Source organism: Perognathus longimembris, chromosome 6 (genome assembly GCF_023159225.1).
Source record: "Perognathus longimembris pacificus isolate PPM17 chromosome 6, ASM2315922v1, whole genome shotgun sequence".
NCBI classification, from domain to species: domain Eukaryota; kingdom Metazoa; phylum Chordata; class Mammalia; order Rodentia; family Heteromyidae; genus Perognathus; species Perognathus longimembris.
This window is the reverse complement of record NC_063166.1, coordinates 14751719-14776095: the sequence shown is the minus strand read 5'-3', so window position 1 is coordinate 14776095 and position 24377 is coordinate 14751719. Positions and strand designations below refer to the sequence as shown.

The following is a 24377-nucleotide window of genomic DNA, read 5'->3' as shown; positions in this document are numbered from 1 at the left end:
ATCCCCAGGCAGCCGCGGGGGGTGGGGCAGCGGGTCGGGTGCAGAGAAACTGAAATCTGAAGGGGCGGGGGCGGGTCCCGGTGGGAGCTGGAGTTTGGCGCGCACGGTCGGTGCCCAGTTGCGGGCCTTAAGGAGGCTAACTTTCTGAAGCTTCGGGAGGCCCTTGTATCGGACTGGGGTAGCCAGAGTCCCCTCTCGGCCTGCTGAGGTCCCCCCCACTTCCGGATTCCCGAGCACTGGATCAGGGTCAGCTGGCGTCGCCAGGTGCTCAGCAGTAAATATGATTCCCCGCGCCCAGCGCGGTCTGGGTTTGCTCCCAGCGCCAGACAGGACGGATATGAGCAAGCAAATGCTCTTAGGGGTTATTTTGCAAAAAGAAAAGGGAAACTACTATTGCAGAGGTGCCTGTACGTAAAATACCCTTACATAAACCGGCCGTGTCCCCATTAGACAGAAGAGAAAACTGAGGCTTCCTTAGCGTGGGGACCCAGCTTAGCGGTGCTGTCTCTGCTCCTCGGCGCTAAATATGCAAAACTGCAGAGCCCGCACCCGCCGGCGAGAGCTCGGCTTCCCCGGGCCCTCGGGGACGCGGCTTCCTGGGGGGCCCGGGCGAGTTCCCGCCCCCCGCGCCCCCCGGGTGGGGGGCGGCCGCGCGGAGCAGTCCGCGCCCCCCCTGACTGGCGCGGGGGCCCCTGCTCCGCCTCCGCGGCGAGTCCCGTCGGTGCGCGGCCTTGACGCTGGGCAGCTCCGGGCGCGTCTGCATGGGAGCCCCCCTTCCCCACCGCACCCCCAGGTCGCGGGGCGGAGGAGCCCCGACACCCGGCTGGAGAGAGGCGGCCCAAGGCTTCGCGACCCCTCCAGTCCACGTGTCCGGGTAAGAGGAGAAGCTGGGATGGAGTCGCGGTGGGCGGCGCGTGTTGGGATAGGGCATGCATATGAGTGCGGGAAGTCAGGTCCGGAAGCCTAAAATCGATCCGACCACCCCCTCCCTCGCTGGGGGTGCGGAAGTGTGAATACTGGGCGCTGGTGGAGGGGACGGGCACAGCCCTGGTGGGGGGGTGTGCCCCGGACTCGACACCCACCTGCTCCTGCAGCTGGTGATGTGAGAACCAAGTGCCCGTTGGGCCATTCCGTGCAAGCGCCAGCCTCAGCGGCTCCTTCCCATCGGTGAAAAATCTACCTTGGGTTGGGGCATGGTGGTGTCCGTCTGTAATCCCAGCCACTGGAGAGTGGAATGTAAGGAGGACGAGGTGGGAGGCACACCCTTGAGAAACACACAAGATTCTGTCTGAGAAAAACAGTAAAAATAAATAAATAAATAAAATAAGGGAGGGGGTGCAGAGTGTGTCTCTAGTGAGTTCAACCCCCCAGGCGGGGTGGGGTCTTTTATGTTCTCAGCACTTTGCTTGCTTGCTTGTTTTGAGGCAGGCTCTTGACATCTAGCCCAGGCTGGCCTCTAACTCACAATCCTCCTGACTCAGCCTCCAGAGTTGTTGCTGGGGTAACAGCCATGCCAGGAGTTTCCTGGTTTGTACCTTACCACTTGAGCCGTGCTTCCAGCCATAGCTTTTGCTGTTGCTTTGTTTTGTTTTATTTTGAGATGGACCTCACAGGCATTTCTTGGAACCATAATTTTCCAGTTCTCAGTCTCCTGCGTAGCAGCTACCTATGAGTGAGCTTGAACTCAAAGTCTGCATACTGTCCCTTAACTTTTTCACTCCATTCCCAGCTTTTTTAGTGGTTAATTGGAGTTAAGAGTCTCACAGACTTTACTGCCTGGCCTGGTATTCAGCTGCTATCCTCAGATCTCACTAGGCCTTCTGAGCAGCTAGGGTTATAGGAATGAGCCACCTTCACCCAGCTTTAAGCTGAATTTTAAAACTATATTTTTGCTTTCTAGCAAAGGCGTAAACTAATAAGCAAATTTTCTGCTGTTAAGGACTGACTGCTTTTGCACGAAGAACTGACTGTAAGCTTAAAAATAGCAAGTGTCTCTTTTAAAAGTGAAAAGGGTATTTTGAATGGTAATAGCATGAACTGCTGGGTTTTGATCAGATGGAGAGCATAGGCTGAGCCAATCTCCTATGTGACTTGCTTTCTCTCTTAAAATTGTTTTATATTCCAGATTCAATATTCAATGTCTTTTATTTCAAAAGTTAATGAAAATAGATTACAATTATAAATCACTTATTTATTTTTGTGTGTGTACCAGTGGTGGGGGATTGTGCTCCGGGCCTGGGCACTGTCCTGAGCTTTTTTGCTCAAGGCTAGCACTCTACCACTTGAACCACAGTTCTACTTCCAGCTTTTTGGTAGTTAATTGAAGTTGGCTTTGAACTGCAATCCCCACATCTCAGCCTCCTGAGTAGATGGAATTACAGGCATGAGCCACTGGTGCCGGGCCTACAAATTGTTTTTTAACTTTAATTCTCCGAGAATTTTAAGACTTTTTAAGTGTTGAGCCACTTAGAGTGTGAAATAGAATATTGTCGTGACACATTTTTAATAATTATGGAAAATTTTAAGCCTAAAGCAGAGGAAATGTTGTGAACCACTTGGCTTCAACAATTATAAATATTTTGCCAGCAGATTTTACTCTTTGCTATTCCTACTTCTTTTTTTTAAATGAGTATTTTAAAGCAAATCCTAGACCTATTTCCTATGAGATTTGGGGCCTAGAGCCTTGCCCTTACTAGGAAAGCATTCTGCCATTTAAGCCATGCCTCATCCATTTTTGCTTTATTTTTCGGATCAGTCTCATGTATTTTTTCCTATGATTCAGCCACCTCAACCTCCGTGGTTCCTGCACAGCTGATATTATGGCTATGAACCACCTTAAACTATGATCCTCCTATCTCTACTTCCTAGGTAGCTGGGAAATAAATGTAAGTGAATAAGTAATAACATGTTTTTCAATGATATTTTTGTAGCTGTCAGAATTTAGATCCAAATAAAATTCACAGGACTAAGAAAAAAATTGCAAACATACCGCACTGCTGGTGGGAAGGTAAGCTAGTACAACCACTCTGGAAAGCAGTCTGGAGGTTCCTCAAAAAATTAAACATAGACCTCCCCTATGACCCAGCCATACCACTCCTAGGCATCTACCCTGAGCATCATGAGCCAGGATATGATAAGGACACCTGCATATTCATTGCTGCACTGTTCACAATAGCCAAGATATGGAAACAACCCAGATGCCCCAATACAGATGAACTAATCCAAAAAATGTGGTACCTATATAAAATGGAATTTTACCCAGCCATTTGAAAGGATAAAATAATAGCATTCACAGAGAAATGGAAGGAGCTAGAACAAATCATGTTGAGGGAGATAAGCCAAGAACAGAGAGACAAATGGTGCATGGTCTCCCTGATATGTGGGAGTTAGATTTAAAATACAACAAGATAAGACAAAGTAAACAGGACTCAAGATACCGATATAGGGCTGGGAATGTGGCTTAGTGGTGAAGTGCTTGCCTAGCATACCTGGGTTCAATTCTTCAGCACCACATAAACAGAAAAAGCCATAAGTGGCGCTGTGGCTCAAGAGGTAGAGGGCTAGCCTTGAGCAAATAGAAGCCTGGGGCAGTGCACAGGCCCTGAGTCCAAGCCCGAGGACTGGCAAAAAAGGAGGGAGGGAGGGACAGAGGGAGAGAACAGAACAAATCACCCAGTCTGGAAGAAATGTTGTTAAAGTTCATAGAGTTCATAAGCTATGTAGATTAAGAGGATGATTTTCATCATTGTCAAGTTAAAATGTGTACTGTGAAATATATGTAGTTACTTAATCTCTCGCTGTATGTATGTGTGTGTATATATATATATATTAAGCATGATTGCATAAAGTTATAACTATATGTCCTTTCCTTGTTGCGCTGGAAAATTTTCTATCAGGCAGTCATATGAATTACATAATTGTTTAGTATCTTTGCTTTTACTTTCTTTTCTAGGGTTGAGGACTCTTTAAAGGTAGATGTTGACTTGTAGGAAATTGATACTAATTTAACAGATTCTTGTGCAAAAAAAAGAGGTGACATTGTCCAAAAAGAAATGTACTCCTTAGCTGACTATGTAACTATAACCCCTCTGTAAATCACCTTTATAACAACAATAACTTTTTAAAATTTAAAGCCAGGCACCAGTGGCTTAATCCTTGCCACTCAGGAGGCTGAGATCTGAGGATTGAAGTTAGAAGCCAACCTAGGCAGAAAAGTCCCTGTGAGACACTTATCCCCAATTAACCACTCAAAAACCTAAAGTGGAGCTGTGTCTCAACGTGATAGAGTACTAGCCTTGAGCAAAAGAGCTCAGGGACAGCGCTTAGGTCCTGAGTTCAAGCCCCACAACTAAACACCACTCCCCACACCAAAAAAAATAAAGATTCTTGAACCAGATGTCAGTGACTCATATCTGACACTGAGGATTGTGGTTCAAAGCTATCCTGGGCAGGAAAGTCCATAGGAGACTCTTGTCTCAACCACCAAAAAGCAGAAAGTTGAACTGTAGCTCAAGTGGTAGAGTGCTAGCCTTGAGTACAAAAGCTCATGAGTTTAAGCCCCAGCGCCCGCGCGCGCGCGCGCGCGCACACACACACACACACACACACACACACACACACCACAAAAAGATTATTGGCTAACAATGACCAGTAGGATGTGAAAGATAGATGTTATCTTTTAAATTCCCTTTACTCTTTTTTTTTTTAACTGGTACTCATGGTAATATATCTTTGATATATATTCACTTTGTGTTTGTAAATGTCTTAGTTCATTTTCTCTTGCTAATAACAAGATACTACAGAGTGGGTAGGTTATAAAAGAGGTTTATGTTGATTGGTCACCAGTGGGTGTGATGTTTAAGTTCACAGGGTGCAACATCTATGATTAAGACACTGCCCCACAAGCCCCCAAACACAGAGGGAGGCAGGCAGGACCCCAGGCTCGCCCCCAGGCACGACCCAAGGCACGCCCTCAGGCCGTCCCCCCCCAGGTTTGCCCCCAGGCACGATCCAAGGCACGCCCTCAGGCCGTCCCCCCCAGGCTTGCCCCCAGGCTGTCCCCCAGGCACACCCCGGCAGTCCCCCAGGCACACCCTCAGGCAGACCCCCCAAGACACGCCCCCAGGCCATCCCCCCAGGCTGTCCCCCAGGTACACCCCAGGCAGTCCACCAGGCACACCCTCAGGCAGACCCCCCAGGTTCGTCCCCAGGCAGTCCTCCAGGCACGCCCTCAGGCTGTCCCACAGGCACGCCCCTAGGCCTTCCCCCAAAGCACGCCCTTAGGCTTTCCACCCAGGCACGCCCCCAGGCCATCCCCAAGGCACGCCCTCAGGCGTCCCCCTGGCACGCCCCCAGACTGTCGCCCCTGGCATGCCTTCAGGCCATTCCCCCCAGTCACGCCCCCAGGCCATCCCACCAGGCACGCCCACAGGCCATCCCCCCACCCTCAGGCCATCCCCCCTGGCACACCCCCAGGTCGTACCCCCAGGCACCCCGCCTGGGTACAGCCCCAGGCAAGCCCCCAGGTATGCCCTTAGGCAGTCCCCCAGGCACACCCCCAGGCTGGGGGCCAGGCAGTCCTCCCAGGCAGCCTCTAGGCTGGCCCCCAGGAAAAAAAAATTATAAGACACTGCCCCAGTACAGTGAAAGAACCATGCAGAAGATAGCAAGGGTGACTTAGCACAGTGAAAGTACACCCTGAGACCCAAAGTGGGCAGTTCAGATAAGGACAGACAGACCTCAAATTGTCTGGGCTTGAGGGTTTTATCGGTTATTCAGTAGGTCAAGGTTACCAGGAGGCCTGAAATTGGGACCCTCACCTTGTGACCACCCACCCCCCCCACCATCTACTCATGCATACGTGGGAAGTATCTGCCTATACTTTTCATCTGCATCTGAGCATTTCAGCTTCTGGGATTCCTGGCTTAGCACCACCATGAGAGGTTATGTGCTGGTCTGGTCATTAGGTCCCTCAAGATGCAGGCTCAGCCTTGATCTAGGAAGTGTGCCACCAGGAAGATATAGGGCCATTAGTCTAATTGCAGGTCCAGGGCTTTAGGCGGAAATGGAATCTTGTAGCTAGGGACATTTCCTCATTCCTGTCTACCTACTTGCCTGCGTTAACACATTCACAGTTTTGATCCAAGGTTGAGGGCCACATCTGATGGTAGCCTCCTTCCTGGCACAGTCCCAAAGCAGCACAGGACATCATATGACAAGAGGTGGGAGGCACACACTTAGGCCTGCCTCCCTTACTCTTCTCTCTCTCTTCTTATAAAGCCATGAGGACTCAGTGATGGGGCTCCTATTGACCTGACCTAGTTCAAATCCCTTCTCAAAGATCCCACCTTTAAACTGTACTCTAAAATGGAAAGGGGGAAAAAAAGCACCTTGGTTGATTAAGGTTCCATCCTTTTAATACTTCATAGTGACGATTAAATTGTAAATTGCTCAAAGCTAGCACTCTATCACTTGAGCCACAGCTCCACTTCTGGTTTTCAGGTGGTTAATTAGAGATAAGAGTCTCACAGACTTTCCTGCCCAGGCTGGCTTCCAACCAGGATTCTCCAGATCTCAGCCTCCCCAGTAGCTAGGATTATAGGTGTGAGCCACCAGTGCTCTGCTTCTTCCTTGATTTCTTTTTTGTTGTTGTTGTTGTTTATTTTTTGGCCAGTCCTGGGCCTTGATCTCAGGGCCTGAGCACTGTCCCTGGCTTCCTTTTGCTCAAGGCTAGCACTCTGCCACTTGAGCCACAGCGCCACTTCTGGCCGTTTTCTGTATATGTGGTGCTGGGGAATTGAACCCAGGGCCTCATGTATACGAGGCAAGCTCTCTTGCCACTAGGCCATATCCCGAGCCCTCTTCCTTGATTTCTGAGACAGGGTCTCACTATGTAACCCAGGCTAGCATCATTCCTTTACCTTCTGAGTGCTGCAGTTACAACCACCGTGCCCAGCCAATTGTACTTCTCTTTCAGTGTAAGATCTTTTATGTTTATAAATATTGTTTTTTACTGTCCTATGTTTACTTTCCTTATGGATTTTTTTTGTTTTTGTTTTTTTGTTTTTAGCCAGTCCTGGGGCTTGAACTCAGGGCCTAAGCACTGTCCCTGGCTTCTTTTTGCTCAAGGCTAGCATTCTGCCACTTGAGCCACAGCGCCACTTCTGGCCATTTTCTATATATGTGGTGCTGAGGAATCGAACCCAGGGCCTCATGTACAGGAGGCAAGCACTCTTGCCACTAGGCCATATTCCCAGCCCTCCTTATGGATTTTTTATAGATGTATATTCAATATATTTTTCATATATTCTTGGTAATAAGTTTTTGTTTTGTTTTGTTTGCCAGTCCTGGGGCTTTGGACTTAGGGCCTGAGCACTGCCCCTGGCTTCTTTTTGCTCAAGGCTAGCACTCTGCCACTTGAGCCACAGCACCACTTCTGGCCATTTTCTGGATATGTGGTGCTGGAGAATTGAACCCAAGGGCTTCATGTATGTGAAGCAGTCACTCTTGCCACTAGGCCATATTCCCAGCCCTTGGTAATACATTTTTATCCAGTGTCAGCACACCCTCTAGTTAAAGAACAATGCCAGTGGGGCTGGGGATATAGCCTAGTGGCAAGAGTGCCTGCCTCTGTATACCCGAGGCCCTAGGTTCGATTCCCCAGCACCACATATACAGAAAACGGCCAGAAGCGGCGCTGTGGCTCAAGTGGCAGAGTGCTAGCCTTGAGCGGGAAGAAGCCAGGGACAGTGCTCAGGCCCTGAGTCCAAGGCCCAGGACTGGCCAAAAAAAAAAAAAAGAAGAACAATGCCAGTGGTTCATGTCTTGCTACTCAGAAGGCTGAGATCTAAGGATCACCATTAGAAGACATCAGGAGCAGGAAAGTCCATGAAATTCTTAGCTCCAATTAACAACCAAAAAGCTGAAAGTGGAGCTCTAGCTCCAGTGATAGAGGACCAGCCTTGAGCAAAAAAGCTTAGAGATAACACGCAGGCCCTAGGGCTCAAGCCCTGGGAGAGACAGGGACACACACACACACACACACACACACACACACACACCCTCATAAACTATTTTTCCAGGGTCTGTATTGAGTTGTCTGCAGTTACTTTGCAACCTAACACTAGGTGGTGATGTAGGGTAGTTTTCTGCTATAGGCTAGCAGAGCATTAAGAGCTTGTGGAAGGAGGGGGCCTGTGGCTTTGGGAGTTGTGGAGAATATTTCTAACAGCTCTTTCAGACTGTGGTCAACTCCTCTTCTACTGCTCTGTAAGTAACCCATTATCCCCTCCTTTTACTCATTTTACTTGGATTTGAGTAATGCTTTGGGCTGTCAGCACTATGCCAGTTTAGAGGCTCATGGTTTGTTTCACCTCCTGGGAAAATCTATTCATCAAAACAGAGATATAAAGTAGGCATACACAATTTTAATAACAATTGATAGCCATGCCAACTCTTTCCCTTTTCTTGATTTTTGTTTTTGTGCTGGTTTTAGGGCTTGAACTCAGGGCCTTCTTGTTCTCACTTTTTTTGCTTGTGGCTGGCACTCTCCTTATGGGTTTTTCTGCTTAAGCTGGTTTCAAACCTTGATCCTCATCTCAGCCTCCTGTGTAGTTAGTATTACAGGTATGAGCCACTGGCATCTGGCTGTGTTTAACTTTGTAAGAACTACTAAAGTGTCTTCCATGATTGGCTGTACCATTTTATATCCCTACCAGCAATATATAAGGATCCTAATTTCTCCATTTACTTGGCAATACTTGTTCTTTTTAAAAATAGTCTTTTTCCCTCCCTTTGATATCTGTCCTGGGGCTTGAACTCAGTCTGGGTGCTTGGCCCTAAACTTCTTTTGCTCAAGGCTAGCACTTTACCACTTAAGCCACAACCCCAATTCCAGCTTTTTGGAGTAGTTTGTTAGAGATCAGGGTCTTAGGCACTTTTCTTCCCGGGATGGCTTATTACAGGTGTGAGCCACGGGTACCTGGCACCTGCTTGCTTTTTCCCTCTTGTTTCCAGCTACCTACCCAGTCATAATATGACCGGCTGCCCCTAGTTTTCTCTGTGTCTTCACTACATTTCCCTCCACCCTTCCTATTTTAGGTATAATTTAGGCTTTGGGCAGTTTCACCAAGCCTGGGGTTTAACACCCAACACCCTAAGACCTCTCCAAAGTTGCCAGGAAGGAAAAGCACTTGGGATTTTTCAAGCAAATAGATGGTGGGAATGGCAGAAGCACCAGATGGATTTTTTTTTTTTTTAAAGACCTCAGCAAAGAGGCTGAAATCCCCATCTTGGGGTAGGGAGGACCCAGGCCTGCTGGAGATGGAGGGGCAGCCAACGTTGCTTAGCAACCACGGGCTCCCCAGGAGCTGCCATCTTGGCCTGCTGTTGTTGACCCAGTTCTCGCCCTGTCCTCGGCTCATCTGTAAAATGGGGCTGCTGGTGCCTGTGTGCCCCGCATGGCAGGGTCCGTGAGCCTCACAGGCACGGTGCCAGCAGCGACTGCCGCGAAAGCCCGTGGAGCCCACCCCACCCACCCCGAGACCACCGGGCACGAGGGGCCCAGAGGCTGACGCGCGGGTCCCCGGCAACGGCTACAGTCCTGGGCCCACCTGGGAGCAGGGTTTCCCCCGGAGAGGCCAAACGGTGGCACGGAGGGCCCGGAGGCGGGCAGGGGCCGGGCCAGGCCGTCCAGGAGAGCCCCGGAACTGCCGAGAAGGCCCCTGCGGAGCCAGGGACTCAGCTCTGCCCCCCGAGTCCGGCCAGCGAGGCCCCGGAGGCGGGCAGGTGAGCGTGGGCCAGGCCCCGGGTGGACAGTGGGTGGCCAGGAGGAGACAGGGGCATAGGGTGGTACCTCCAGCTGATGGGCGTGAGAAATGCACGTTCTATGGGGCATTTTGCTTTGCAGAGTGGTCCTCAGTTCTTCATCTAGTGTCGCTCAGCCCCTTGGGCGCCCTTTCGGGGGCGTGGGGATTACTGATAGGCTCCCCTTTAATAGGGGTGGCGGGGGTCGGCCTCAGCAGAGCTCCGGGCATATTCCTGTGGCTTCACGTAAAGAGCACCTCGGCCAGGGAGCCCACTTCTCCAGACCAGAGAGGTGGCCGCACGGTGACACCTTCAGATCTACTCTAGCTTTGCTCGGTTTTGTTTTTAAGATAAGGTCTTCCTCTATAACCAAGGCTGGCCTTGAACTCACACTCTTACTGCTTCGGCTTCCCTAGTGCGAGGATTACAGGCCTGCATCACTAATCCCACCAACCAAAGAAAACTTCAAAACCAAAACATTTTTAAAGAATTACAGTTTTGTAATTGGCCTGGTCAACTTTAAGATGCATTGTTTATTGCTTTCATTATATTTAACGTGGAGTTCTTCAAATGTAGAATATACATTATTTTTCTTTTTAAAAAAATCAATAACAGGGCTGGGGATATGGCCTAGTGGCAAGAGCGCTTGCCTCCTATACTTGAAGCCCTGGGTTCAATTCCCCAGCACCACATATACAGAAAATGGCCAGAAGTGGTGCTGTGGCTCAAGTGGCAGAATGCTAGCCTTGAGCAAAAAGAAGCCAGGGACAGTGCTCAGGCCCTGAGTCCAAGGCCCAGGACTGGCAAAAAAAAAACACACACACACACAAAAAAAAATCAATAACAATCTCTATCTCCTAATGGGTACATTTTAATGCTTCACAATTGATGTTGATGGTGTATTTTCAGTGTTAGGAGTTGAATCCAGGGTCTCATGTATATTTAACTATGTTCTACCAGTGAGCCACACTCCAGTCCCAATGCACTTATTAATATTGTTGAATTTAGGCCCACCATTGTTGTTGTTTTTATTTCTTTTTTGTTTGTTGTTGAGGTTTTTTGCCAGTCCTGGGGCTTGAACTTAGGGCCTGAGCACTGATATAGTTTAAATAACTTATGAGGTAGAAAATAGTCTATTCTATATGCATCTCTTTACTACTCTGCTCTTTATTAATTTCCAAGGTTCCAGATTTCCCACCAGCGTCATCCTCAACAGCCTAAAGAACTTACCTTAGCGGTCCTTCCACAGCAGGTCTTCAAGATGTCTTTGCCTGACAATACTTTTAATTTTCATACTTGAAGAATAGTTTTGCTGATTGGAATTCTGAATTTATAGCTCTTCTTTACAAGATAATTCCCCACTCTCTTCCGATTTCTGGGTTTCTGATAAGAAATCTGCCAGTATTTGGAAAAATTTCCCCCCCTTGATGTTATATATCATTTTTTGTTGGCAAGGTTTTTTGTGTGTTTGGTTTATATCAGCATGATTTTGATGTATCTGAGCGTGACTTTCCTTGAAATGATCAACTCTTTAAAATTTATCAATGTCTTGGCTATATTTAGGAAGTTTTCAGCCATTTTTTTTCCAATTTCTTTCTCCTGAGGCTTCTAATGATCTGATTTTTTTTTTTTTTTTTACTGACAGTACTGAGGTTTGAACTAAGGAACTTGTGCTTGCTAGGCAAATCCTCTACCATTTTAGCCACTCATCTGTCTTTGATCCATTCTGTAGATAACTAAGTTTCTGCTGTCTGGGTTTTTTTTTTTAATTGATTTTCTCTTATTTAGATTAGATTATTTCTATTACATATCTTCAAGTTTGCTGACATATTTTTCTTTCTCATCTCCAGTCTGCTTTTGAAGCCAGACCATGAAATTTTTATTTCAGATACTTTATTATTTAATTCAGTGAACAGATATAGGAAGTGGTAGGAGGCAAGAATAATTCTCTAAAATCACTTGCAGGTTTTTTGCCTTGGGCATGGGTTTTAGTAACCATTCCTCAGGAAGAGGAAGAACGGACTTGGATATAAGATGCTAGTAGTACATGCACATAGTGATCCAGTTGGTCTTTGTAGCTTCCTCTGTAGATAAAGTATTAATAATAAAGTTGTCGTGACATACACTAGTGTTTTTCAAGGCACGTGTCCCTTATATCCTCCTATCGATTTTGTGTTATACCATGTTTAAAAATAGGCTGTAACAAAAAAGTTAGAACAGGCTGTAACAAAAAAGTTAGAAAAGGGCTGGGAAGGTGACTTAGTGGTAGAGTGCTTGCCTAACATGAATGAAGCCCTGGGTTCAATTCCTCAATACCACATATACAGAAAAATCCAGAAGTGGTGGTGTGGCTCAAGTGGTAGAGTGCTAGCCTTGAGCAAAAGCAGCTCATGGATTGTGCTGAGGCCCTGAATTCAAGCCCCACAACTGGTTTAAAAAAATGGAACATATTACAAATATACAAATTAACAGCTGAGTTCCTGTGGCCATGCCTTGTAATCCTAGCTATTCTAGAGACCTCGTAAATCAAGGTTTCAGCAGCCTGGGCAGAAAAGCACACAAAACTCCATTTCCAAAACAAGCCAGTGAAAAGGTAGACTAGAGATGAAGCAAGTAGTAGAGCACTAACCTAGCAAATTCAATTTCCAGTACTGCCACAAGTAAATAAACCATACAGTAGTTGGTGAAATGTTCGCTAATATGTGTGTATATGTATATGTGCACCCACACTTATTAGATTAGAAATGAATGCATGTCTTGTTTCAAAAACATGTTTGAAAAAAGTAGTTTAAATCATAGCGATGAGATCTTCTAGACAAAGTGTAAATCACTGGCCTATGATTAAATAACAGACCTATGATTGAACTTGGCTGTTTATAGTAGTTTAAGGCTGATATTCTCAGGTGAGTTTAAAATGTAGCCCTAAATTATATGATTTTTATCCTCTGCTATTGGATCTTTAAAATTCTGTGCCAGTCCTTGGGGCTTGGATTCAGGGACTTGGCATTGTCTCTGAGCTTCATTTTGCTCGAGGCTAGTGTTCTACCACTGAGTCACAGCTCCACTTCCAGCTTTTTCTGAGTAGTTTATTAGAGATAAAAATCTCACAGACTTTCTTGCCCAGGTTGGCTTTGAACTATGATCCTGGACTGGGAATATGGTCTAGTGGTAAAGTGCTCGCCTCATATACATGAAGCCCTGGGTTCGATTCCTCAGCATCACATATATAGAAAAAGCTGGAAGTGGCGCTGTGGCTCAAGTGGCAGAGTGCTAGCCTTGAGCAAAAAGAAGCTCAGGGACAGTGCTCAGGCCCTAAGTTCCAGCCCCAAGACTGGCAAAAAAAAAAAAAAAACAACAACAAAATAAGAACCATGATCCTCAGACCTAAGGAGCTAGGATTACAAGCATGAGTCACTAGCTCCTAGCTTGAATTATTTTTAACTAAACTTATCTAAGAGCTAGACAGAAATTCTTTAGATTTATTGGGAATTTATTTCCCCATAATCTTCTGGAATACTTCCACTTAGTTAAATCTGTGAGTACCTTTGAAAAGCTTACAACAGGAGCAAGTAGCTTGATATTAACACCTATCTCTTTCTGCAGGCTGAAACCTGTCCTGACTACTGTTCTAGAAGGAATTTTGGATTTTAAAGGAGAAAAAAAAAAAGGTTGGGCATAATTTTACATCCAAAGTATTTTCTCGTGGTTCCATTTTGATGCTTATTAAACTCATAATTCCTTTTCATGTCCTCTCAGGAAGTGATTCCTGGCTTTGGAGGACACTGTGTCTGTTTTGAGCTTAGTGATCATGGCCGCTGCCTCCCCTCTGAGGAACCTGGAGGATGAAGTGCTGTGCTCCATCTGCCTTGATTACTTGAGAGAACCAGTGACCATTGACTGCGGCCATGTGTTCTGTTACCACTGCATCATTAAGGTCTGTGAGTCTTCCAGACAGCCATTGTATTGTTCTCTCTGCAAGACAGTTTTTAAGAAAGAGAACATCCGCCATGTGTGGCAGATGGCCAGCCTGGTGGAGAACATCTGGAGGATGAAGGTAGAAGAGGAAAGACAACCCCGCGAAGAAAGACCACCTGAGCAACGAGCAGAGAACCTGTGCAGGCGGCATCTGGAAAAGCTGCATTACTACTGCAAGGACGACCAGCAGATCCTGTGTGTGATGTGCCGGGAGTCGCGGGAGCACAGGCACCACGCTGCGGTCCTCCTGGAGAAGGCTGCCCAGTCCTGTCGGGTAAGCATCGCCTGAACCTCAGCCCTGCTCTTGTACTGCTTTAGGATAATGTCTACTCTTGAAATCTCTGTACTGAGGCATGATTGATGTGTGAAAGCTGGACCCACAAGTCAGCAAGTGTACACCTGAGACAACAGTATCGCCATCAAGGGCATTCACAGATCCAGGAATTCCCTCCATCTACTTCATCTTCCTTGTTGCTGCTTTTGTGTACGTGTTTGAAAAGAACATTTGGAAGACATGCCCTTTTTGCAATTTTTGTTCATATTTTTATTTGCTTATGTTCATTTTACATAGGGCAGGGGATTTTATAGTTTCTTTTCCATGCCTGCTTACAATATAGTCCAATCAATCTCATTCCTCTATCGCTCTTGCTGCCACAATTTCATTTTTTAATTTATGGTCCCACTATGTAGCCCAGGCTGGCCTCAACCCTATGATGCTCCAGCTTCAGTCTCCTGATTTCTACGATTATAAACGTGCACTGTGCTTGGCTCCTTTGGCAAATTTTAAGGAGACAATAGAGCATGGTTAGCGATAGACTACCTTATACTATACTATAGAGCTCCAGAAATAAGTTATCTCTCATAACTAAAACTTGGACTGCATCCCCATCTCCCCCCAACCCCTAGCAATTGCCATGCTGCTCTTTGCTTAGATGAGTTTGACTATTTTAGATTCAATGAGACCACATGATATGCTCCTTACTATACCTGGCTTATTGCCATATGCGTAATGTCTTCCAAGCCCATACATACTGTTACAAATGGCAGGATCTTTTTTTTCAAGGCTAGCTAACCTCCATTATATGTATATGGCACAATTTTTTAGTTGTTGATTCCATGTCTTATGAAAGAAGCTGCAAGGAAGTGGGATATCTTAATTCTGCTCCTAGGATACATACTAGAAGACAGATCCCTATACCATACCACACTTGATGTGTGGGAAAGAGCAGTGTAAATATATCTAGAACCTACACCATAAGTCTTAGGAGTTGTAATAACAGATTGTCTCTTGTGGTGCTACCAATTGAACGCAGTATACCTATGTAAGCTAGGCAAGCTCACTACCACATGAGCTACACCCCCAATCCCATATAACAGATTACTATTTCATTTTAAAGAAACTACTCTAAGCCAACATAAAACTCACTGTGTTTTTCTCCACTAACACGAGTGAAATCTGTTCACTTGCTTCCTTTGTTTATTTATTTATATATTGGGGTCTTTACTCAGAGCCCTGTGCTTGCTGGACCAGGCACTCCGCCACTAAGCCATACCTCCTAGATCTTCATCTCCCTGTTTCAGGCTTCCAGCCTCAGCAGGGATGACAAGAACATGCCACTACACCCAGCCTGTTTGCATGGAGATGGAGTCTTGTAGACTTATCTTCCAGGCTAGTCTGGAACTTTCATCTACTGAATCTCAGCCTCTCAGGAAGCCGAGATGACAGGCATTCGCCACAGGCACCAGTTTCCACTGCCTATTTTTATAGTAATGAGATACAATTTTATTGGAATTGCTTTTTTATTTTATTCTATATTGTGGAATTGCTTTATACCTCCTTTTTATTGCACACATTTTCATCTTATTCTTGAGATTATTTGTGTTTATTTCCATAGGGGAAAATTCTAAACCATCTGAAGATTCTGAAGGGAGACAGGGATAGAATTCAGAATTTTCAGTCTACAGGAGAAGATGAGATTCAAGCTCTGTTGGTGAGAGAAATCTTGACTGGACGTGTATATGAGAAGGGTGTGTGTGTGTGTGTGTGTGTGTGTGTGTTGGAGGGGGACTGCTTTGGGATGGTAGGCAGTGTGTTTTGGGGGAGGTGAACTGAAGGGATTCCTGTTCTGGACTCCTCCCCAGATCTCACAAATGTTCTAGTGTTTCCTGTCCTCTCAGAAGCAATCATCCTTCTCTTCCTGCATTTGCTGTAGACCAAATTCCAGAACCACAGGCAAGACATTGTGTCAGTATTTGAACAGGGCCATCAATTCTTGAGAGAAAGGGAGCAGTACCTGTTGGACTTGCTGGTGGGGCTGGAGCAGGAACTCATAGACGGGAGGAACAGCCATATCACTAAAGGCTCTGAGGAGGTGGTCCGGCTTGGGACCCTCATTTCTGAGTTAGAGAAGAAAGTCCGGCAGCCAGCACTTGAACTTTTGCAGGTTAGTAAGCAGTTCAATTGTGTCCATCCTTTTACTCAAGTTGGAGTACAGCCTCTTCATTAGCAAGGGACTTGGACCAGCAGTCAAGAAAGGGGATGTTTATTTTCATTTATTGTGTTCTCCAGTATAGTAATCCTATTCGTTACCACCTCCAAATATTACCATCATTTTGTGAATCCATTACCCATTGATTAGGTCAGAGCACTCGGGATCCACTCAATTCCCCAAAGCCCATCAGCCCTGAGCCAAACCCCAGTACATGAAGCTGTGGGCAACATTTCATGTCCAAATCAAGACAGGAATACACCAGGCACAGACCATACACTGCAGTAGTAAGGTTGCACATTTATGATTACAGCACCCAGCCAGACTGGTGGCCACAGCTGTGCTGGCCAGTGCTAAAGCTTAGTCCTGCAGGTCTTCAGAAAAGAGTTTTTCCATGTAAGTCTTGAAGAATATAAAGAGTTGGATTCTCAGAAAGGTGGAGCTCCCCACTGAGTGGGGCTCATGGGTGAGAAATAGATAAATGAACTGAGCACTGGTAGCTAGCTGCCTATAATCCGAACTACTCAGAAGGCTAAGATCTAAAGATCGAGGTTCAAAGCCAGCCAAGGCAGGAAAGGTAGGTCAGAATACTGATATCTCCAACAGACTACTCAGAAAAAAGTGGAAGTGGTGCTATGGCTCAAGTGGTAGAGTGTTAACCTTGATCAAAAGCAGCTTAGGGACAATGCCCAGGCCTCAAGATCAAGCCCAAGACCAGCACAAAAAAGAAAAAGAAAAGAAAAGGTAAACGCATGCAATTATAAAGTCTGGCATGTCCAGACAGGTGGTGTAGATGCTGGCAAAAACAGGAATAGGGGGCTGGGGATATGGCCTAGTGGCAAGAGAGCTTGCCTCGTATACATGAGGCCCTGGGTTCGATTCCCCAGCACCACATATACAGAAAACGGCCAGAAGTGGCGCTGTGGCTCAAGTGGCAGAGTGCTAGCCTTGAGCGGGAAAAAGCCAGGGACAGTGCTCAGGCCCTGAGTCCAAGGCCCAGGACTGGCCAAAAAACAAAACAAAACAAAAAAAAAAAAAAAAAAAAAAACAGGAATAGGAAGGGAAACAGGAAAGTGTCATAGTGAAGAGACTTTCTGGAGGGGTGGGTTTAAGAGAACAAGTTAAAGGAGCAGTAAGCCAGAAAAGATGGGACCATCCAATATAGTTCAAATGAAGGAAATGGGGAAAAGCATATGTTTCTGTAAACCATCGCTGTAGTGATGCTGTAGAGAGCTGAACAGGCTCCAGCCATGAGAATCATTCTTTGCACAGTTCTGTGGGGAAACCACACGGGGGATGCTAATGGCTCCTGAGAAGGTTGTGTTCATGACTTGTGACTTTGTAATCTCTCTTCCTTCCCAGGACCCAGGTGATATAATGAGCAGGTAAGTGGTTCCTCATTGCTTATTTGCTTATACCACTCACAGTGTATCCCTTCTTTTCCTTTCCCTCTTTCGAGGGAAGAGCTCTTCTAGTAGAGAGCTCAAGTACACTTTCCTTCTAGTAAAGAGTTTTTGCCTTTATTAAATTTTTTCCTTATTTGCTTGTAGGTTTTGAAGCGCCTTCAAGGCAGAAATGGCTCTTTCATAGTATACTGTGATTCCTACAGGATATGTTGATGGGTAGGGGATCCTTGGTCATAGCTCCTTCTTCAGAACTTTCTAGCTACCCTTTGGCTGGTGTTGGAATGAAGCACTGTTTCCACTCTTTTCTTTGGTTGAGGGGCTTGAACTCTACGCCTGGGCGCTGTCCATCAGCTCTTCAGCTCAAGGCTAGCACTCTACCACTTGAGCCACAGCACCACTTCCAGTTTTCTGATGGTTCATTGAAGATAAGAGTCTCATGGAGTTTCTTGCTTGGGCTGGCTTTGACCCACAATCCTTAGAGCTCAGCCTCCTGAATAGTTAGGATTACAGCCGTGAGCCACCGGCAATTGTTTGCACTCTTAAAACCACTGTGGGCTTGGGAATGGGGGGGGGAGTGGTGACAGTGGAATGTCACCATTCTTCCTTTAACTGGCTCCCACTGTGGATTTCCTTTCTTTAGGTATCCCCGGAAGAAGTTCTGGATTGAAAAGCCTATCAGCCCTGCAGTCAAAAAGCGGGCAGAAGAATTCTCTGATAAGTTTCTTTCTCTAGAGAAAGGACTGAGAGGATTCCATGGTATAGTAAAGCACTGGGTGAAGGAAGGGGTTTGGAGCTGAGAAACTTCTTTCTTGCTCTGTGGGTTTTGGCTCTCTAACCTTGGCTTATCAGAATCCCTTGCTCTTGGGCAGGTCACTCAAACCAGGCACATTAATTGGGGAGGGAATCTTTCCACAGAACAGGCTAAAAATACTACCTAGACAAATGTACAGTCCCAGAGTTGGTTAAAAAAATGATACAGGCCTGGTGCCAGGTGGCTTATGCCTGTAATTCCAGCTACTCAGGAAGCCAGGATTGAGGTTTGAAGCCAGTAGGTAGAAAAGTCCATGAGGTGTAATTCAAGTGGTAGAGTGCCAGCCTTGACTGAAAAAGCGAAGCAAGAGTGCAAGGCCCTGATTTCAAGTCCAGTATAGGCATTCTCACACACACACACATTCATTGTGCTTGAGGTGTGTCTTGAATGGTAGAACACTTCAGAAGCCCTGAGATTAAACCCCAGTACCATGAAAAAGAAAAAAAGATTCATACACAATTCATATTAGTAAACTTTAAAAAGGAGGGAAACTCAAACATGTAACAATGTGGAGGAACTTTGAGGACATTTTGTTAAGTGAAAAGGGGCATTCATAAAAAGGAACATAATGTATAAGCCCACTGTCAAACTTACAGAAACAGAGTAGAATGTTGACTTCCAGGAGCCTGGAGGAAGAGGAAAGTGAGAAGCTATTTAATTGGGTATAGAGTTTAAGTTTCACAAGATGGAAAAGTTCTAGAAATTGGTTGCATGACAAAATGTGAGTATATTTAAGACTGCTGAACATAAGATGGTAAAGATGGTAGATTTTATGTACTGTCTTTTCCTACAATTAAAAAATTTAGGGGCTGGGGATATGGCCTAGTGGCAAGAGTGCCTGCCTCGGATACACGAGGCCCTAGGTTCGATTCCCCAGCACCACATATACAGAAAACAGCCAGAAGCGGTGCTGTGGCTCAAGCGGCAGAGTGCTAGCCTTGAGCGGGAAGAAGCCAGGGACAGTGCTCAGGCCCTGAGTCCAAGGCCCAGGACTGGCAAAAAAAAAAAAAAATTAGGGCTGGGAATGTGGCTTAGTGGTCGAGTGCTTGCCTAGCATGCATGAAGCCCTCAGTACCACATAAACAGAAAAAGCTGGAAGTGGCACTGTAGCTCAAGTGATAGAGTGCTAGCCTTGACCAAAAGAAGCTCAGGGATAGTGCCTAGGCCCTGGGCCCCAAGACTAGCAAAATAAATAAATAATAATAATTTAGAAATACTTTAGGAAAAATCTTAGAATTACTGTTAGGAGTAGAGAAAAATAGCATGATTTAGGTCTAGGACTTTAGGATTCATGAAAGAAGAGACTATGGGACTAGTTATAGCAGTGCACACCTGTAATCCCACTTGTTAGGCAAGCATTCTACCACTTGAGCCATGGCTCCAGCCCTGTTTTTATTCTTTGTGGTTCTGGGAATGGAACCACCCTGGGCCTCATCATGCTAAACAAGTGTTATAATCCCAACTATTCAGGAAGTGGAAACGTGAGGATCATGATTCAAGGCCAGCTCAGGCAAAAATTAGCAAGACTCTGTCTCAAAAACAAGCCAGGCGGGGCTGGGAATATGGCCTAGTGGCAAGAGTGCTTGCCTCCTACACATGAGGCCTTGGGTTCTATTCCCCAGCACCACATATATGGAAAACGGCCAGAAGGGGCGCTGTGGCTCAGGTGGCAGAGTGCTAGCCTTGAGCGGGAAGAAGCCAGGGAAGGTGCTCAAGCCCTGAGTCCAAGGCCCAGGACTAGCCAAAAACAAAAACAAAAAAAAAACAAGCCAGGTTTCCCTTCAGACACTTGGTAGCCCCAGCTATTTGGGAGAGGAGGGGAGTAAGAGGTTCATTGTTTGCCTGAAAAAAGCTTAGCCAAGGCCCTATCTGGAAAACCAAACTTAAGCACAAGCTGAGCATAGCTCAAGTGGTAGAATACTTGCCCAGCAAGTGCAAAAATAACACAGTTTGGCCCAGTGTACTCTTTCATGAAGCAGTCTAAGCAGGTGCTGACATGGGAACACCACCATTGCTCTCTCTACTTCACATGAGTTTTCATATTTGTCACTGTTTATAGAGTTTACAAGCCAACAAAGAATAAGAGAATCTGACCTAGGAAGATGTGCTGTCAGAATTGGTTTGATGTAATCTTCTTCCTTCATTTCAGGAAAGTTGATGAGGGATCTGGAATATAAAACAAGTGAGTATCTGGTGGGGGTAGTAGACATTTTTTTTTTGCCTCAAACAAAGTGAGCTGTCCTGCACAGAATCACACTCTCCCTGAGAAACTCTTTTACTAATAAATCATTTCTTAGAATAGGAAGGTCTTGGTAGTGCCTCTGTGTGTGTGTCTGTGTATCTGTGTGACTAAAGATTGAACCCAGAATCTCCCACATGCTACGAAAGCATTCTACTACTTGAGCCACAAGAACAAAAGGTATTGAGGATTGACCCATCCAGCACCTCACATATACTTAACAAGCACTGTACCACTTGAGCCATGCCCCAGGCAAAATAAGATTTTGCTCTTGACATAAGGTCTCACTAACCTTTTCTGGGCTGGCCTGGAACTCACTGTCCTCTGAGTCTGTCTCCTGAGTAGCTGGAATTACAGGTATGTATTAACATACCCTCCCCTCACCCTCTCTCATGTGTATGTGTGTGTCTGCATGTGTACCAGACTGACATGGAACTCATTGTGTAACCCAGGTTATCCTCAAACTTGACATTCTCCTATCTTAGCCTTTTTTTTTTTTTTTTTTTTTTTTTGGCCAGTCCTGGGCCTTGGACTCAGGGACTGAGCACTGTCCTTGGCTTCTTTTTGCTCAAGGCTAGCTCTCTGTCACTTGAGCCACAGTGCCACTTCTGGGAGTTTTCTATATATGTGGTGCTTAGGAATCAAACCCAGGGCTTCATGTATATGAGGCAAGCACTCTTGCTACTAGGCCATATTCCCAGCCCCTCCTATCTTTGCCTTCTGAGTACTGCGATTTCAGGTGTGTACCACCATACCCCCACAGGTCTTTTCATACTGTCTTTCCATGGTCTGGATATGGGAATTAAGGATAATGTGAGCACAAAATCTAAGATATTCTCTAACCTGGTCTTCAAAAGAGGCCGCTGTCAGAAGGGCTCCAGAGCCTATGAGAAAAGTCCCACTTGATAGCTTTCATGATGTCACACCTTTATTCCTTTGTCCCCGCAGTGAAGATCGTCCTGAATTCTCAGACAGCCAACGGCTACCTCCTAGTGTATCCCAATGGGAAGAGTATGATATTCACTGGCTTGTGGATAAACAAATACCAACGCGGTCAGCGGTTTGACCCTGAGCCTGGTGTGCTGGGCAGTAAGGGCTTCACATGGGGGAAAGTGTATTGGGAAGTGAAAGTGGACAGGATCTGGTGGGGAGAAGAGGAGGAGGAAGCAATGAAGTTCAGGGCTGGAGCCAGAGGTATGTTTGGCAGTAGCTGTCTTGGTGGGTTCCTAGGTATTGCTGATGGCTATGCGTCTCCTGTGTATAGAAATGAGAGTGAAGAGTTGGAGGAAGAATGGTCTCAGGAGACTGGAATATGGCCTAAATTCTGTTTGGTGGGGGTGGCCAGAGAGTCAGTGGTGAGAAGAGGGTCTCTCAGCTTCACTCCTGAGGAGGGATTCTGGACTCTGCAGCTGTCGTCAGCAGGAGTCTGTATTTGTACCAGCACTGAACCCTTCCAGATCCTGTCCTACTGTCCAAGGCAGATTGGCATTGCCCTGGATTATGATGGAGGGAAGGTGACCTTTACCAACGCGAGAACTCAGGAGTTTATCTACGAATTCTCATCTTCCTTCACTGGGAGGATTTTCCCTTTCCTGTGGCTTAATTGCACGAGATCCAGACTTACCCTGAGACCCTGAGAGGAGACCTCATGAACACTGTCTTTGGGTCCTTTTTTTTTCTTTTTCTTTTTCATTTATCCCTTATCCCCCTACATTAGCCCCAAACCCATTCATTAACTGGCTACCCTGCCCTGCCAGTTTCTGAATCCCTTTAGCTAGATTGGAGCAGGATGGCAGGAGTCTCATGCCATTTCTGCATTGTCTCCAAACTGGAAGTGTTGTTAATACTTGATGTGTTTTATCTATGGTGCAAGAGTTGTAATGTCTTTGAAGTATTTATTAAAATGTGTGCTGCTGTTAATCGTTTTTTCTATTGCTTTCTTTGTCCTTATCTGGGCCACTAATGTGTGTACACTGAGCCAAATATATGCAAGGGACGCCTGTGTCAAGGATTGTCATCTCTGCCACCGATCACAATGTTTGAATTCTTAGAGTCCCTTTCCTCTCTCTTAATTGTTTCTACCATCCCTCTGAGCACCCCAAAAACAGTAATATTGTAGTTCAAATCATGCATGAGCAAATAGCACATATCTACATTCTCAGATTATATATATATATATATATATATGTAGAAGTTGACAAATTTATTCCATGTTGTTCTAACTTTTACAGTAAGAAGTGGGGAGGCCACCATGTGAAGGTCAGAATTCCTTGAGTTTTTGGAAATCAGTCCAGGAATAAGTCCAAGGCAGCTGGGTTTTGAGATGCAGAATTACATATTTAGTTTCCTTACTAGTCTTAGCTACCAGTAGAAAACAAGTCTGGCTAATATTAGCAGATGGAAAATCTGTTAAACAATACTGGAAAATAATAGGATCCAAAGCAAGAAGATTGCTCTTTGTACCTGTTTATAATGCCTGCATTTGCAACACAGCCTGGGTAGGAGTCAGCATGGGAGCTGCAGGAGTGGAGGAGGCCCCAGAACTTGAGAGGAGGTCAGGATGGCCAGATATAAACATCGTACACATCAGTGCAAGCTAGCATTCTTGTCTTCAAGACTGTTACAGGCTATTTCTTGTTAACAAAATATTCAACAACAGGTAATTATAAAGAATGAATGTTTATTTGGTTCACAATTCTGGATATTTTGAAATCCAAGAGCATGGCACCAATATCTGCTTGATATGAAGAGAGGTCCTTCTTCATCTAAACATGGATGAGCACATACATGTTAGACAGTGGCAAGCATGCTAGCCTGGGTGTGTCTCCTATTTTTCTTAGAGTAGTGAGGCTTGAACTCAAGACATTTGAGTTTGCTATTCAAGCACTCTACCACTTAAGCTATGCCCTGTCCCAGTCCTCTCTTCCTCCTCTTATAAAACCACTTCTGGGACGATAGCTTAGCAGTAGAACATGCATGAAGCCCTAGATTCAATTACTCAGCACCACATACACAGCAAAAGCCGGAAGTGGCACTGTGGCTCAAGTGGTAGGGTGCTAGCCTTGAGCAAAAAGCCAGGGACAGTACTCTGGCCCTGCGTCCAAGCCCCAGGACTGGCAAAATAAATAAAACCACTTCCCATGCCCTCATTTAACCCCAATTAATCCCCAGAGACCAACCTTCAAATAACATTAGCATACATTTGGGGATTGTTATCAATACATATTCAAACCATAGCATGGAAAAACTCCATCCCGGGGCTGGGGATATAGCCTAGTGGCAAGAGTGCCTGCCTCGGATACACGAGGCCCTAGGTTCGATTCCCCAGCACCACATATGCAGAAAACGGCCAGAAGCGGCGCTGTGGCTCAAGTGGCAGAGTGCTAGCCTTGAGCGGGAAGAAGCCAGGGACAGTGCTCAGGCCCTGAGTCCAAGGCCCAGGACTGGCCAAAAAAAAAAAAAAAGAAAAACTCCATCCCTCCCTCCTCTCCTCTTCCCCCCGCTTTTTTTTTCTCCTGAGACAGGGTCCTATATGTGGCCCAAGCTGGTTTCCAGCTCTTCCTGCCCCTCTTACCGAGTTGAGGGTCTCAGGCCCCAAAGTGGTACTGGGTCAGAAAGCCCAACACTAAGGATTCATTCCCCCATCGCCAGTT

The 24377-nt window shown here is 46.0% G+C and overlaps 1 protein-coding gene across 2 annotated transcripts; it reads left to right on the top strand.

Annotated features, from left to right (window-relative positions):
- Positions 1-806: 806 nt before the first annotated feature.
- On the top strand, positions 807-22677 carry LOC125352776 (tripartite motif-containing protein 26-like). 2 transcript variants are annotated; one of them, XM_048348138.1, is made up of 8 exons: positions 807-874; positions 13561-14053; positions 15675-15770; positions 15993-16223; positions 17631-17653; positions 18315-18430; positions 20635-20667; positions 21673-22677. In XM_048348138.1, exons 2-8 carry the CDS (start codon positions 13613-13615, stop codon positions 22359-22361), a joined length of 1629 nt encoding a protein of 542 aa, XP_048204095.1. In that variant the 5' UTR covers positions 807-874; positions 13561-13612; the 3' UTR covers positions 22362-22677. The 2 variants fall into 2 exon arrangements, with proteins under 2 accessions (XP_048204095.1, XP_048204096.1); XM_048348139.1 differs by lacking the exon at positions 15993-16223.
- The last annotated feature ends 1700 nt before the right edge of the window (positions 22678-24377 follow it).

What these genes read in the sequence shown, in the direction of transcription:
- LOC125352776 (XM_048348138.1), top strand. Translation starts at nt 13,613, where the DNA reads ATGGCCGCTGCCTCCCCTCTGAGGAACCTGGAGGATGAAGTGCTGTGC. An exon ending in AGGCTGCCCAGTCCTGTCGG is followed by an intron (nt 14,054 to 15,674) that starts GTAAGCATCGCC and finishes TTATTTCCATAG; the next exon opens with GGGAAAATTCTAAACCATCT. An exon ending in GGATCTGGAATATAAAACAA is followed by an intron (nt 20,668 to 21,672) that starts GTGAGTATCTGG and finishes TTGTCCCCGCAG; the next exon opens with TGAAGATCGTCCTGAATTCT.